This window comes from Pelodiscus sinensis, chromosome 16 (genome assembly GCF_052426305.1).
Source record: "Pelodiscus sinensis isolate ZL-2025 chromosome 16, ASM5242630v1, whole genome shotgun sequence".
Lineage (NCBI taxonomy): Eukaryota > Metazoa > Chordata > Testudines > Trionychidae > Pelodiscus > Pelodiscus sinensis.
Window position 1 is genome coordinate 24,786,942 of NC_143067.1, and position 12,904 is coordinate 24,799,845.

The 12,904-nt window shown below is 48.3% G+C and overlaps 1 protein-coding gene across 4 annotated transcripts in view; it reads right to left on the reverse strand.

Moving 5' to 3' along the window:
* Window positions 1-12,904, reverse strand: part of SH3PXD2B (SH3 and PX domains 2B) — a 132,446-nt gene that overhangs the window by 20,845 nt on the left and 98,697 nt on the right. For 2 of the 4 annotated variants that reach the window (XM_089769520.1, XM_075900256.2), the window contains exons 6-7: window positions 6,349-6,374; window positions 5,578-5,613 (exon numbers count right to left, since the gene is read on the reverse strand). In XM_089769520.1, the coding sequence (XP_089625646.1) occupies window positions 5,578-5,613; window positions 6,349-6,374 (62 nt within the window). The remainder of the gene's footprint in view (window positions 1-5,577; window positions 5,614-6,348; window positions 6,375-12,904) is intronic. The other 2 variants (XM_089769521.1, XM_006138129.4) reach the window with 1 other exon arrangement.

Genomic DNA, 12,904 nt, shown 5'->3' on the forward strand with positions numbered 1-12,904 from the left:
ATTTTGGCCTTCCAGCTGGTTAAAAAAACCCCACCAACAAAAAAACACACAGAGAATACTGGACACATAAAATGTCCGGTATTTTCTGTCTTCCTTGGACGGAAGGCCAGCGGCGTCTGCGAGGGCGTAATTTAAAGGCACAACAGCCTTTTTTTCCTCACCAAAAAGAGGGCCTGAGGCATCTGCGAGGGCAGGGGGAGCGAGGAGCACAGTAATTTAAAGGCTTAACAAATTTGGTCTCCCCCCCCCCTTTTTTTTTTGTTCAACCAATTTTTCCTTGCCTGTTCGGGATTTTTTGTGGCAACCCTAGCTGCATTTTGGAAATGGCGTTCTACTACCTCCATTTGTCCCATATAAATGGCACTGCTGTTTGCCTATATGTTATCTGAGTGGAGACAGTTATAATCAGTGAAGCATTGTGGTCAAGAGAACTAAAGAAGGGAGACAAGCTAGGAGTTCTTGAATGCTACTCCAGCTTCTGCCAGCCTCAAGCAACTCATTTTGCAGCCTCAGGCAAATCAATTAACCTCTCTGCCTCTCAGCTTCCCCACCTGTAAGATATTGCTTCCTATCTCTCTGGGATGTGGTGAGGATTAACTAATATTTGCCAAGAGTTCTGAAAATGGAACTGTGCCACATGAGTGTTGTTTATTATAGCTGGAGTGTTGCTAAAAGCATAGGTCTTGTTATAGAATTTAGATGGAGTTTGCTCAAGGCTTTCGCATATGTCCCAGCTATTGTCCTCAAGTTTCAGATGAACGATCCTTCCATAACTCCTAGCTGCCCATTGCCTCAGCAGACATTACAAGGAGCTAGGATGCAAATCCCAGAAGGGTGGGTAACGCTATGAGGAAAATGAATTCTGTAAGGAGTGAAGGTCGTGATTAGGAGTATTAGTATAAAATACCACAAAATATTCAAGCTAGATATTAGGAAAATGTTCCTACTTGTAGGACTAGGAATTAGACTGGAATTAGCTCCCAAGGGAAGTGATGGGAGATCCATCACTTGAGAAATTTAAAATGCAATTAAGAGCTTGGAGACTACTCTCTAGGGAGAACATGCTGCGGGAAATAATCCTGTGATACCCAAAGCTGGGGAGGGGTGTGTGAAGGTGGAGATGGTGAAGACCTATTAGGTATAGTCTATCCCAAATTTCTGGGGGGCAATGAGCACTAGGCAAATAACTCCTTTGTGCCAGGTTCTTAACATGTAAAGCCTGCTCTGGGAAGCTATTGCTACAACAGAAGTTTAAATGGAAGATGTATTTTTTTGTGCAGTCCACTTTGAAGGCTGTCCATGTGTCATACTATAAATAGTTCTCTGTGTTCCAGGTGAGCAGGACAGTGCAGGGACTCAGTTACTGTTAATTAGAACTTCCTCCACACCAAAAATGAGAGGCAGTCCTCAGGGTGAGTTAAAAATAACCCTCCAAAGTGAATGGAGTGTGCTTTGAGTTCTAGACCATAACCTCTCCTGCTCTGACTGCCCCTTTGAAGGGTACTTGCTTTAAGCCAAAGGGAGGATATACCCAGACAATGCAGACAGACACACAGGAGAGGAAAGAACATTCTTTCCCCAGGCATAATTACATCCGTTGTGCTGGGGCTATTTGCAGCTTCAACAGGCAGTTCTGGCACCTGCACCCTACCTATTAAACCAGCAACAGAATGCAGTAAACAGCTCTTTGCGGAAGAGGTAGGAGTTAATTCCTTCTCCTGGGGTAATTATGCACAGCCACAAAAATACAAAGTTGAGTTAACAATAAAACATCCTATTCATGGCTAAGCTTGGGTCTCAGAAATAACCATATGGTAGGTTAAGACGGGGGAGGAGTGCCCAGAAGTGTATGCCTGGAGAGAAAGTCTAAGGTAAGTTCTTTGCAAAGAATGGAGGACAGATAATTGTAACAAGAAAAAAAAAAAGACTTCCCAGTTGCTGCATGAAGAGCCTCCAATGCATTTACTCCCACAAGCATATGATTCAGTAAAGGGGTGCTCATTGAGTTAATATGCCCTGATCCAGAGCTCAATGAAGTCTTTGGTTCAGGCTTGTGATGCTCACATTTAAAGCTAAGCCAAGAGAATGAATTCTAAAGGAGATAAGTATAGTTCCTCTCATCTGGGCCAAGCGGAAGCTGCCTCTTGTAAGAGACAGCTTGCTGTCTTCACCTACCTCAAAAGTCCCAGCTATGTTCAGCTCAGGATGGAAACACAAGCCAGCTACCATCCTAGGGACTGCTAAATGGCTAGGCCCACTCCAGAGACAGATCACCGTATATCAGCTGTGCAGCAGCTGCCTTGGGGTTTCAAAGTGGCAGCGCCACTTTGAAGTACCTCTCCCCCCCTTTACTGCCTCTATCTCATAGAGGCAGCAAGGGGGCGGGGGGGCGGATATCAATTAGTCAAAAGACTATCCGATAAGCCAATGCTTCTTGGCTAATCGACTAGTCTTTAACATCCCTAGCAGCCATACGAGTGGACACAAGGTAAACAATATGTCGGGCAACCTGCTAGGGATGTGAATGACTACTCAACACAGTAGTTGACTAGTTGTTTTCCCCCACCTTGCTGTCTCTATCAGAAAAAGGCAACAAGAGGAGGGGGTGCTTCAAAGCGGCAGTGCTGCGTGGAGTCTGGGACCAAACCCAGAGCTCCATGTGGCACTGCTGCTTTGAAACACCACATGCAGTCTGGGGCCAGCTGGGGAATCCCCAGGCTCCTTGTGGCATTTCAAAGTGGCAGCACCGCATGGGGCCTGGGATCAGCTGGGGACTCCCATGCTGACTCCGGGCTCTGTGCGGCACTGCCACTTCGAAATACCGGGGGGAACATGGCCCCACTGGCCCCATGCTCCCCACAGCACTTTTACCTTTATAGCAACAGCCCTGGGGACATTTCTACACTTCAAAGGTGAAGGCACCCTTATCGACTAATCAAATAGTTAATGCAAATTGCAACGACTATCCAATTAGTCAATTAATCGAAACTTACATCCCTATGGCCTGCCAGTAGTTTACCCTGATGAGCTGTGTGCAGCCTGCAGATTGCCCACCACTGCTTTAAAGTAATAACTCCTTAATACAGAGACCAGGGAAGGGCTTATCCCCTGCCAGAAGATGTGAAGTATCAGCTATGGTCTCTGATCAGAATCTTGCCATAAGGTACCTCCGGGCCTTACAGTTACATTGACACCAGCATCTTTTCACTGCTTGTTACAGTACTTTACGTAGGAGCCCTCCGGCCTTCAAAACAAGGGTGGGATTATGTCCACATGAATGCAGAGTTCTCCTGCTGCATCAGAGTTTGGCTGTGATCCAGCAGGTGCCACAACAAACAGCTTTCCCTCAAGTGGTGCACAGCAAGTAGCAGTCAAGAAGTTAAGGATGACTATAAGACCACTGCCTCTGTAATCCTTGGACATTGCCTATAAGCCTGCCCTGCTGGTGGGTTTGCAGGAGTGGAAAGGTGGAGCAAATCTGCTAATGCTATTGCCACAACTGAAAAGCTGCTGGCTACTCCAGCAGACATGGACTCTGACCGCTTCCAATTGTCAGGAAATACATACTGTAAGGTCCTCTTGCCCAGTATCTCTCCCCCCATTAGATGCCAAGCTGCTCTCACTCAGTCTTACAAAAGATTTTGTGAGATTGGGCTTATTAGATTTACTTCAGCTTTAGCAAAAGAAACCAAGCCAAAAGAGAAACCCAGAGTTTCAGCCTCCACTTGCCCCCTATCCCACCAGTGTGCACCTTCTCAGCTGCCACACCTGCCACTCACAGGAGCACTTTAGCTTACACCACTGCCTTAAGATTCCTCATCTGAGCTCTGCGCAGTTTGCTCATGTTGCATTATTTGGGCACAGGAGAATCAGCCAATGCCTGACACTAAAGAGCTGTGGAAGGCTTCTACAGTCGGCACCTGAGAATTTCTATAAGCCGTGAGGTAAGATCCAGTTTAGAGAGAAGCACCTTGTGGCAATGAGAGCCAGAGAAAGGAGGAACTACCACCTACAGAGCTCTGCTATGTAGCTAAAATCCTACTAGGCAAAACACCAAACATCACCCAGAGCAGGACTTGCCCCAAGAACAAAGAAAACTCTATCTTCCTGGTGGGGCCATTGTTCCCGCTGCTCTCACCGGGTAGGACATTTGACTGGACAGTTCTTAATAGTCTTCCAGAAGCTCTGATGCTGGGAACATTCCCAAAAGGCACAGGCTACCGAAGTATGAAGAGGCAGAAAAGGAGGATAAAGGAATGTTAGATGCGAAACACCCAAGCCCAGAATCACGGGTAGGATTGCGCTTGGGCAACCAGCCCAAGCTGCTGCCCATGACACTACAATCACTTATTTTTAGCAAGCTAGCTAATGTGTTTGTCTACCCAAGTTGAGAAAGCACACTCACAGCTCTTGTGCAGATGTACCCTTCCAGTGTCTCCCCTGCACCTTTCCTCTCCCCCTGAAAATTAATCCAACCTATCCTGGATGCATTTTATGCTGCTCATGATCTGGAGATGTCCAAAAATTCCCCTCCAGCCTGTGTTGATGGAGGAATCTTGATTCAGTTAAATGGCACCTCATCCATAAATTGAAGACTTCCTCTTCCAAAGTGTCTTGGAACCCTAGACACTGCCTCATACACTCCCTAAAAAGAATCCAGATCTTTCACAGGAGTGTGTTTCCTTCTCTGCTCCCTCAAGAGCGTATGGAGCAGAGGCTGAGCTCTGTCGCCCCACTGGAGTGATCCCACATGAGTCGTGGTTCTACAGGGCCTTGGTGGGTGGAGCAGAAAGTTCCAATCCATGGTGAAGTGCTGTTGACACACCTTCTATATCACATGCCCAAGCCAATTCTCCAGTAGAGATTGGCTAGCACATAGGCGCCGACTCCCCAATGTGCCAGAGGATGCTCAACCCCAGTACTGCCATAAGCCCCACCCCCTCTTCACCCCTTCCTCAAATCTCACCTCTTCCCACTTCCTGCTCTGTCCCACCCCTTCCCACGTCCCGCTCCCTCCCACCCCTTCCCATCTCCCGCTCCCTCCCACCCCTTTGCACCCAGTTCTTCCCCCTCCCCTGAATGCAGCTTGTCCCCTCTTCTTCCCCCCAGCAGAAGTCGCTGGGGGATGGGGGAGATGATGCTCAGCATCACCATTTTTTGCCCTGTGGGTGCTCCAGCTCGGAGCACTGACAAAGTCAGAGCCTCTGAGCCAGTCCTGTGGCCCTGAATTTCAAGCTCCAAACAAAACTTCTGCCCTCTGCCTGAAGCACTTTAGGGTAATCCCTCCAATCCGCACATATTGTACTGAGCTGCTCAGATCTAGTAGTCAGGGCTCAATGCTCAGCAGGAGACTCTTGTATGGGCTTTGCACATCCTGAGTGGACAGTCACAAAACCCAATGGGCATTCTTTTCCCAGCCCCTTGCTAATCCCTTAAGTCAACCAGCAACAAAACAGAGCTGCAGGGTGTGATAGCTTCTTGCAAGGGCCCCCGATTTCCCGACACAAAAACAGCTGGTGTCACCCAGTGGAAAGGCAAAGCAAGAGCAAGGCCCAAGCAGGGAGTGGCTGTTACTACCTCTCTGAAGGAAAGGAGCCGTTCTCTGGATAAACCCTGATGAAGGAACAAAATGATGGAGAAAGATGGCATGAGGGAAGGGGGAAATAAACATGGAGGTGAAGGTAATGGTGGGAATGGTTACATAACAACAAACAATCCTGTAGTCCTGAATAGGTGGAGAGCAATATGCTCCAGAGATTCCCCTTTTGCCTCCCCTCTCTCCCCAACTTCCTCAGTGCATCCCCGTGCTGAGGTCTGCAAGGGGGAATGGAAAAGGATTCTTCCACTGTCCCTATGACACCAGAGGATTCCCTCTGCTCCCATTATGCAGTTCAACTTATTTAACTTCAGAGCCACCATACAATACAGTAGACAGGAGCTTAGGTTTGGAGCTCTCAACAGGCTGCAGTGAAACACAAGGATGGGCTGCTGGGAACTAAGCCCCCTGTTCACACTCATCCCAGTCCTAATCTTGCCTACCAGCATCTGGGGTGAAGCAGTAACTTAGTTAGGGAGTGAGGGGAGAGATCCAAGCAGAAAGGCTCACTGCACGTCTGTGACTCCAGATGGAGCTCTGAAGAGGATATCAACCTCTCCCCCACCACTTAGTGGGGCTGCAGCTGATCAATGGATCTGTACAAGCTGGTGTCATGGGTTCTCCCCCCCACACCCTCCAAAACTTGTGCTGTGTGGGCAGGTTACAACGACAGCAAGACAAAAAAAAAAAAAAAAAAAAAAAAAAAAAAAGCAGGAGATGCTGAAATTAAAGAGGAAAAAACCTTCCCTTACCTGACTTCTTCTTTCCAATGGGTTCCCTGAAAAGGAGAGAAAAGGGTAAGATGAGCGAAGAAAGGGGATACCCGAGCCACAGTATATATCATTGTGGTTAGAGCAGTGGGCTCAACACAGGGCTCTGGGTTCCATTCCTGGCTTTGCTACTGACTTACCACTTGACCTTATGCAAATCCCTTTGCTGATGGAGGACATACTATGGTCAGTCTTTCCCACTGATGTATATTCCTCTCCAGGGGTCTTTTTACACAGTAAAGTTCAGTTCTTCAAAGGTTCCCCACCTGTCCTCCCTAGCTGCCTGGCCTGGGAGCCACAGCTCTGACAGTGGTTTGTACTAGTACTGCTCTGACCAAGATATGTCCAGTAAGGAGGGCCCAGCTTGTATGTCAGCAGTGACCCAATGTGATTTTAAACACATATATAGGCTCCTGCTGAACACAAACCTACTGTGAAAACAGATGGAAGCTCACAGATTCTAAGGTTAGAAGGAATCATAGACTGACCTCCTTTGTATCACTGGACACAGAACTTCCCCCAAGTAACTCCAAGAGCAGGTCATTTAAAAAAAACGTCCAATTTCAATGTAATAATTGCCCGTGATGGAGAATCTACCACAATCCTCAGTAAGTTGTTCCAATAGTTAATTATTCTAACTGCTAAAACTGTACATCTCACTTCTAGTCTTAATTTGACTTCCAGCCATTAGATCATTATTAAATTATTTGCTCACCACGTAGGTACCTCTAGAATAATCCAATCACTTGTAACCATCTCCTTCTTAAGTGTATCACTGTAAGTATGGCTACGTTTTAGTCACAGGTATTTTTAGTAGAATCCACAGACAAGTCATGGCCAGGAAACAAATATTCATAGCCTGTGGCTTGTCCATGACTTATACTATATCCCCCTCAATAAACCGTGGAAGTTCTGGGGAAAGAGGTGGCCTGGGGGTGCCGCTAGAGTTGCCAACACTTGAGGATTGGCCTGGAGTCTCCCAGAACCAGCATCAATCTTCCAGTGACCATTGAAAGCAATTCTGGAGATTTTAATTGGATACTTTAAGAAAATGACATGACATCATGCTGGGGGGAAAAAATCTCCTGGAATAGCTTCAGTGAGAGTTGGTAAGCCTAGGTGCTGCAGGTGCTCTGGGGCAGAGGGTGACTCAGGGGCACTCTGTGAGTATAGGGGTGGAGGTGGGGGGGCAGCCCAGGGATGCCACAGGTGCTTTGGGAGAGTACAATGCATGGCCCAGAACCCTCATTGCTGCTGGGGTGGGAAAGGACACGGTGGCCCGAGACTTCCAGTGTGCCTGGCCCAGAAGCTGCTCAAGCAGCCCACAGGCCAGATACGCTGGCTGCTGCAAAAGTCACAGAGATCCTGGAAAGTCATGGAATCTGTGATTGCCGTGACAGACTCAGCTTTAACTGTAAGGCAGGTTCTCTAATCCTTTAATCATCCACCTGGCTGCTATTCGGACTTCTCAAAGTTATAAACATCCTACTTGCACTGAAGATTCCAGATGTACACAAAGTTCTCTAGCAGTGGTCACGCCAGAGCCAAATGGATAGGTAAAATAACCTCTCTGCTCCTCCTCGAGATTAGCTCACATTCCCCTGATTATCCATCACGATCCCTCCCTCCCAAATCTTTTCCAGGATCTCAGCTTCCTAAAACAGAGCCCCCGCATACCCGGCAATTATGGCCTACATTCCTTTATTCTAAATGTATTTCGTATGCCACATTAAAGTACCTATTACTTGCTAGTGCTCAGTTTACCACACGATCCCACACCACTCTGAATCAGGGAGATCCTCTTCATTTACCACTGTCACACTGCGTATATCATCATCAAACTTCATCAATTTAATCAGTGATTTTGTTTCCTTCCAGGTCACTGATCAAAATGTTAAATAGTGTAGGGCCAAGAACTGACCCAGGCAGGATCCCACTAGAAACACAGTTGCTCAATGATTGTTCTGCATTTACAATTACATTCTGAGACCTTTATAATCCATTTAATAGGTGTCATATAAATTTTCTGTCATTCTAGTTTTTTAAATCAAAAAGTTATGCAGTACTAAATGAAACACTTTATAGAACTCTAAATATTTTCCATTAACACAATTACTTTTATGAAACAAATCGGCAATCTCATTAAAGAAATCAAGTTAGTTTGATGGAATCCATTTTCCATAAACCCATATTGACTGGCATTAATTACACTGTCCTCCTTTAATTCTTTATTAATCAGGTCCTGTATCAGCTGCTCCATTATCTTGTCTGAGATCGATGTCAGATTGACAGCCCTATAATTACACAGGTCACCTCCATTAAATATTGGCATAACAGTAGCTTTCTTCCAGTCTTTTAGTTCTTCAGTGTTCTATGACTTACTGAAAATCAACATTAATATTCCAGAGAGTTTCTCTGCTAGCTCTGACCTCTTGGATGCATGTTATCTGGGCCTGCTGGTTTTAAAATGTCTAGCTCTAATAGCTGCTGTTTAACATCTTCCTGAAATACCAGTGGAACGGAAAAAGTGTTATTGTGATATGATGAAACTACATAATGTTTTCCCCCTCCAATATGGTACAGAAATATTTCCTGTACACTCCTGGAGAGGGAGCTGGGGAGTGTGTTGGGGGAAATCAGATTGTTGAATGCCAAACCTGAACACCTTGCTAGATACTATCATGAGAAGTAGGGATGTTTAAAAACCATTTATTTTTGTAAATGTGCAACTACTGAATTTTTCAGCAGTTACATATTTTCATGCAGGGGGGAGGTAGGAGCTGGTGCTCACAGGGAGTTGACTGAACAGGAATTAAATATCATCTTCCTGCGAGCACCAGCTCCCGCCTTTCCCCTCCCCCCCCCAGCTGCCTCTGATAGACAGGCAGCAGCACAGGGGATAGGCGGGTCCACAGGAGCCAGTATGTGCATGGAACCTCCCACCTGCGCCTCCCCACTGCCCCGCATTGCTGAAAGCACCTCCCACCTGCATCTCCCCACCACCCTGTGCTTCTGTCTCTGTGGGAAGCAGCAGGGGAGGAGGGCAGGTGGCTCCGCAGGAGCCAGAATGTGCTGAGAAATGGCTTAAAAACCAGCTCCTGCCTGCCCCCCCAACCTCCACTGCTGCCTCTGTGGAAGGAAGTGGGGGGGGGGGGGGGGAGAAGTGGCTCCAGGGGAGCTAGCTTAAAGGCCAGCTTCCCACAGGCACTGACTCCCACCTCTTCCCCAATCCCCTTGCTGTCTCTAATAAAGGGAAGGGAGTGTGTAACAGTTATGATTAACGGATGAGCTCAGGCAACCCTAATGAGAAGGAGGCAGTGTACACCAGGGTTTGGGAGCAGATGGCAGGAGTGCATTTCACAAGGGGTGAAAGAAGAGATAGGGGGTTGGAAACAAGGCAACAGGAGGGCTTGTCCTAGATTTGGGGATGGTACTGGAAGCATGGGGGAGGGGAGAAAGAGCCACGCAGCTTCTGGCCTTCCAGTATCACTGCCATCATTTGAACTTCACCAAGAACTTGGTGTCCAGCTAACTCAGCTGTAGGGCCCATATACAACACCCCCAGGAATATAAGAAAGTTTAGGGCATTTCAGCATTTAAAAAACACTCAGGATGCCAAAGCAGGCCCAAAAAACAGTATGTTCCCATTAACCTGAGACACCTGGCCAGATGTAATTGTAAGCAAATGTGCTAGCATCTTCATCAACTGCTAATTGTTGGCCCGTATTTCCAAAGGGGCAACCTTGTGCCTGACATCTGTGGTAAATAAAGGTGTGTGAGGGTAGAGACTGTTTCACATCACTTTACACAGTGGAACTGGGGCCTCTAGACACTACTATTAATTCTTATTTCAGTAATCCACCTTCCATTCTGGCCACCCCTCTTCCCAATCCACAAGTGACTCCTGACCCCTCTGGATGAAGGAACAGGAACACTGCATGTGACAATCATGCCCAGCCTAAAGCAGGAGAGAGACACATTCATGCACGTGCACACACTTGCTTCCAAGGATGGCAACATATGCAGAGCCAGTCTTGCAATATAGGGGACCTTCCCCAGCATCGCAATTTCCTGACCACTGCTGGAAAGTGAGATTCAGCAGGCCCCAGAGTTACTGAAACTGCATGAGGCTGTGGCCCCAGAAGCATGGGGCAGGCAAACAGCCACTTCTTTTGCTTGTGAAGTCCTCTAGCAAAACAAGCTCCCCTCCTACTTGGTTCACAGCCAACTGATGAGGCAGCTCCAGGATCAGTAAGAAAAAGAGCCAGGGCAGGGCTCTCCTGCGTTTTCTATCAAGCTTATCAGCATTTTAAGAACTTCATTACTGTAAACGTAACATTTTATTCCCTGGAGTGCTGGGGTGATTCAGGGATTCGGTCAGCTGCCTTCAGAGACCAGCCTTTCATCCTGTTAACATGTGTTTCCAATCTGCTGAGCGAACGCAGAGCCTACGTCACAGCTCCAGCGGTACCCGCAAAGGAACTCTCCCTGACCCTGCCCTCTACTCAGCAGAGCCTGTCCCAGCCTTAAAGGGAAGCAGGTGATCAGGAGGAGGGGGGGGGGGGGCTGCGGAAACTGCCCTCAGCCAAACCACTAAGCACCAACATGGAATGTCTACTTTTTAACCCCTCCTAGACCACACTCCAATACACTGGTGCTGATTTCCCCTCTAACCAAGGGGTGCTTGACTCCCCACCTTCAGCCTGCCCCCCACTTAACTCCTTCCCCCAAACCACCACCCTTTACTGCCCCTGCTCCACTCACCTCTCCTCTTCCACCAACCCTCTGCTCTGCCTCTTCCAGCCCCCACTCCACCCCATCACGCCAGCTCTGCCCTCTCCCCTCCCCCGCACACAGGATACCCACTTGTCCCAAACAGTGCAAAATGGCTGTTTCAGTGTGATGGGAGGGGCAAGACTTGGTCAGTGAGGCTGCCAGTGGGCGTGAGGAACTGAGGGAAGGGGGCAGATGGGGAGCTGGCTTGCCAGGAGGTGCTGAACACCCACTAATTTTTCTCCATGGAAATTTCCTCCAGCATCGTAGCACCCACGGAATCGGCACCTATGCCCTGATATATCTCCAGGCTATGTCTTCTCAGAAGCTGGGTGTGTACCCCCCACCCAAATCCAGAGCGTGGCTGGCAACTGGCATGAGAGTCATGGGGCATCTGGGATGTCTACTCTCCTAAGATGTTAAGGCGATCTAAAGCGAAAATGCAGTGTGAAAGCGGGCGCTCTGCCTCTGCCCCTGTTTCCTGTCTGTGCATCTAATGTCCCCACCTGCATCCCCACTCCAGAACTGCTTCCCCGATCCGGGCACATGCTGGTGGAGAAGGAACACACAGTGCCACATTTCCTTAGGCCTCCCGTTCTTGCTGTACCCTCAGCCATTCACCAATCACCACTCCCCCCCTTGCTCAGACCATCCTGAATCATCCCTCTTTGGCCCTAAGCAGAGATTAAAGAGGTTAGTAAAATGTTACTCTCACCCCTGGGGATGGGGGATCAGGTCCCAGGGCTTCAAGATCTGGACAGGGCAACACGAAACCAACATTTCATCAGCAATCATCTTCCATTTCCCCTCCTTGGCACCAGCCTGGTGCCCTTTCAGACACAGGCAGACTCGCCACTGTGCCCTGCCCACCTCCAGCTTCTTATCCCTCGTCTGTGCTGCGGAGACAAGGTACCTCCAGGCTTTGTAGACTGTGTCACTACTGGATGGCAAAGCCAGGTGCACACCAGCTATCCACCTATCACCAGCTGCTAGCCTCCTGCACTGGGAGCAGCTCATTTTGTGCGGAGATGGTGCTTTGGGGAGAAGGGAGGGAGACAAGGCCAATGTTGTGTTGCTATGAACGGCTCTCTGTTTTTGCAGGAGGGTGATGTGAACTTCCTCTGATCAGCCAGGGCTAGAAGGGAGCATTTCCATCACCATCATCTGCTAAAAGTGTTACCCTAACTCATCCTCCTCCGTCTCGTTCCACCAGCTGCTCTGTCTGGAGGAGGAGGGCTGGAGTGGGGGGTGGGGGGGGGGGGGTAGAGTGAGGGAGAGCTGCAATTTCACTTTGCTGCTGGAATGTCTTTGGCATGAACACAAAGAGCAGCCAGTGCGAACCTGAGCAGATCCCAGCCCATCACCTCAGAGAACCAGAGATCAGACCAGACAGGAAACAGCAATAAGTTCCCAGTAGCCTGCGGCATCTCCCCTATCCCCACTGAGGAAAGCCAGGCAGCAGCGCACATACAGGCCTGCTAGAAGGGAAAAGATTCTTCTAATTAGTGAAAGAAGAAATGGGAAACTCGTTAAGCCAGATCAGTACAATGGCCATACAGCAGGGTTGAAATGACCCAACAATCAGGGCTATCGCACAGGTTCTTAGAGGTTCTTTATACTGATGCACTGAGCCACAACGAAGTAAGTGACAATGGGCTTCACTAATAACATCTGGACTGCAGGGGTTTCCAACCTGCACTGACTAGACTCCCAAGCCCTTTCCCAAGATGCATTTCTAGTTTTTACTGGTTTCTTTAGTTGCTCC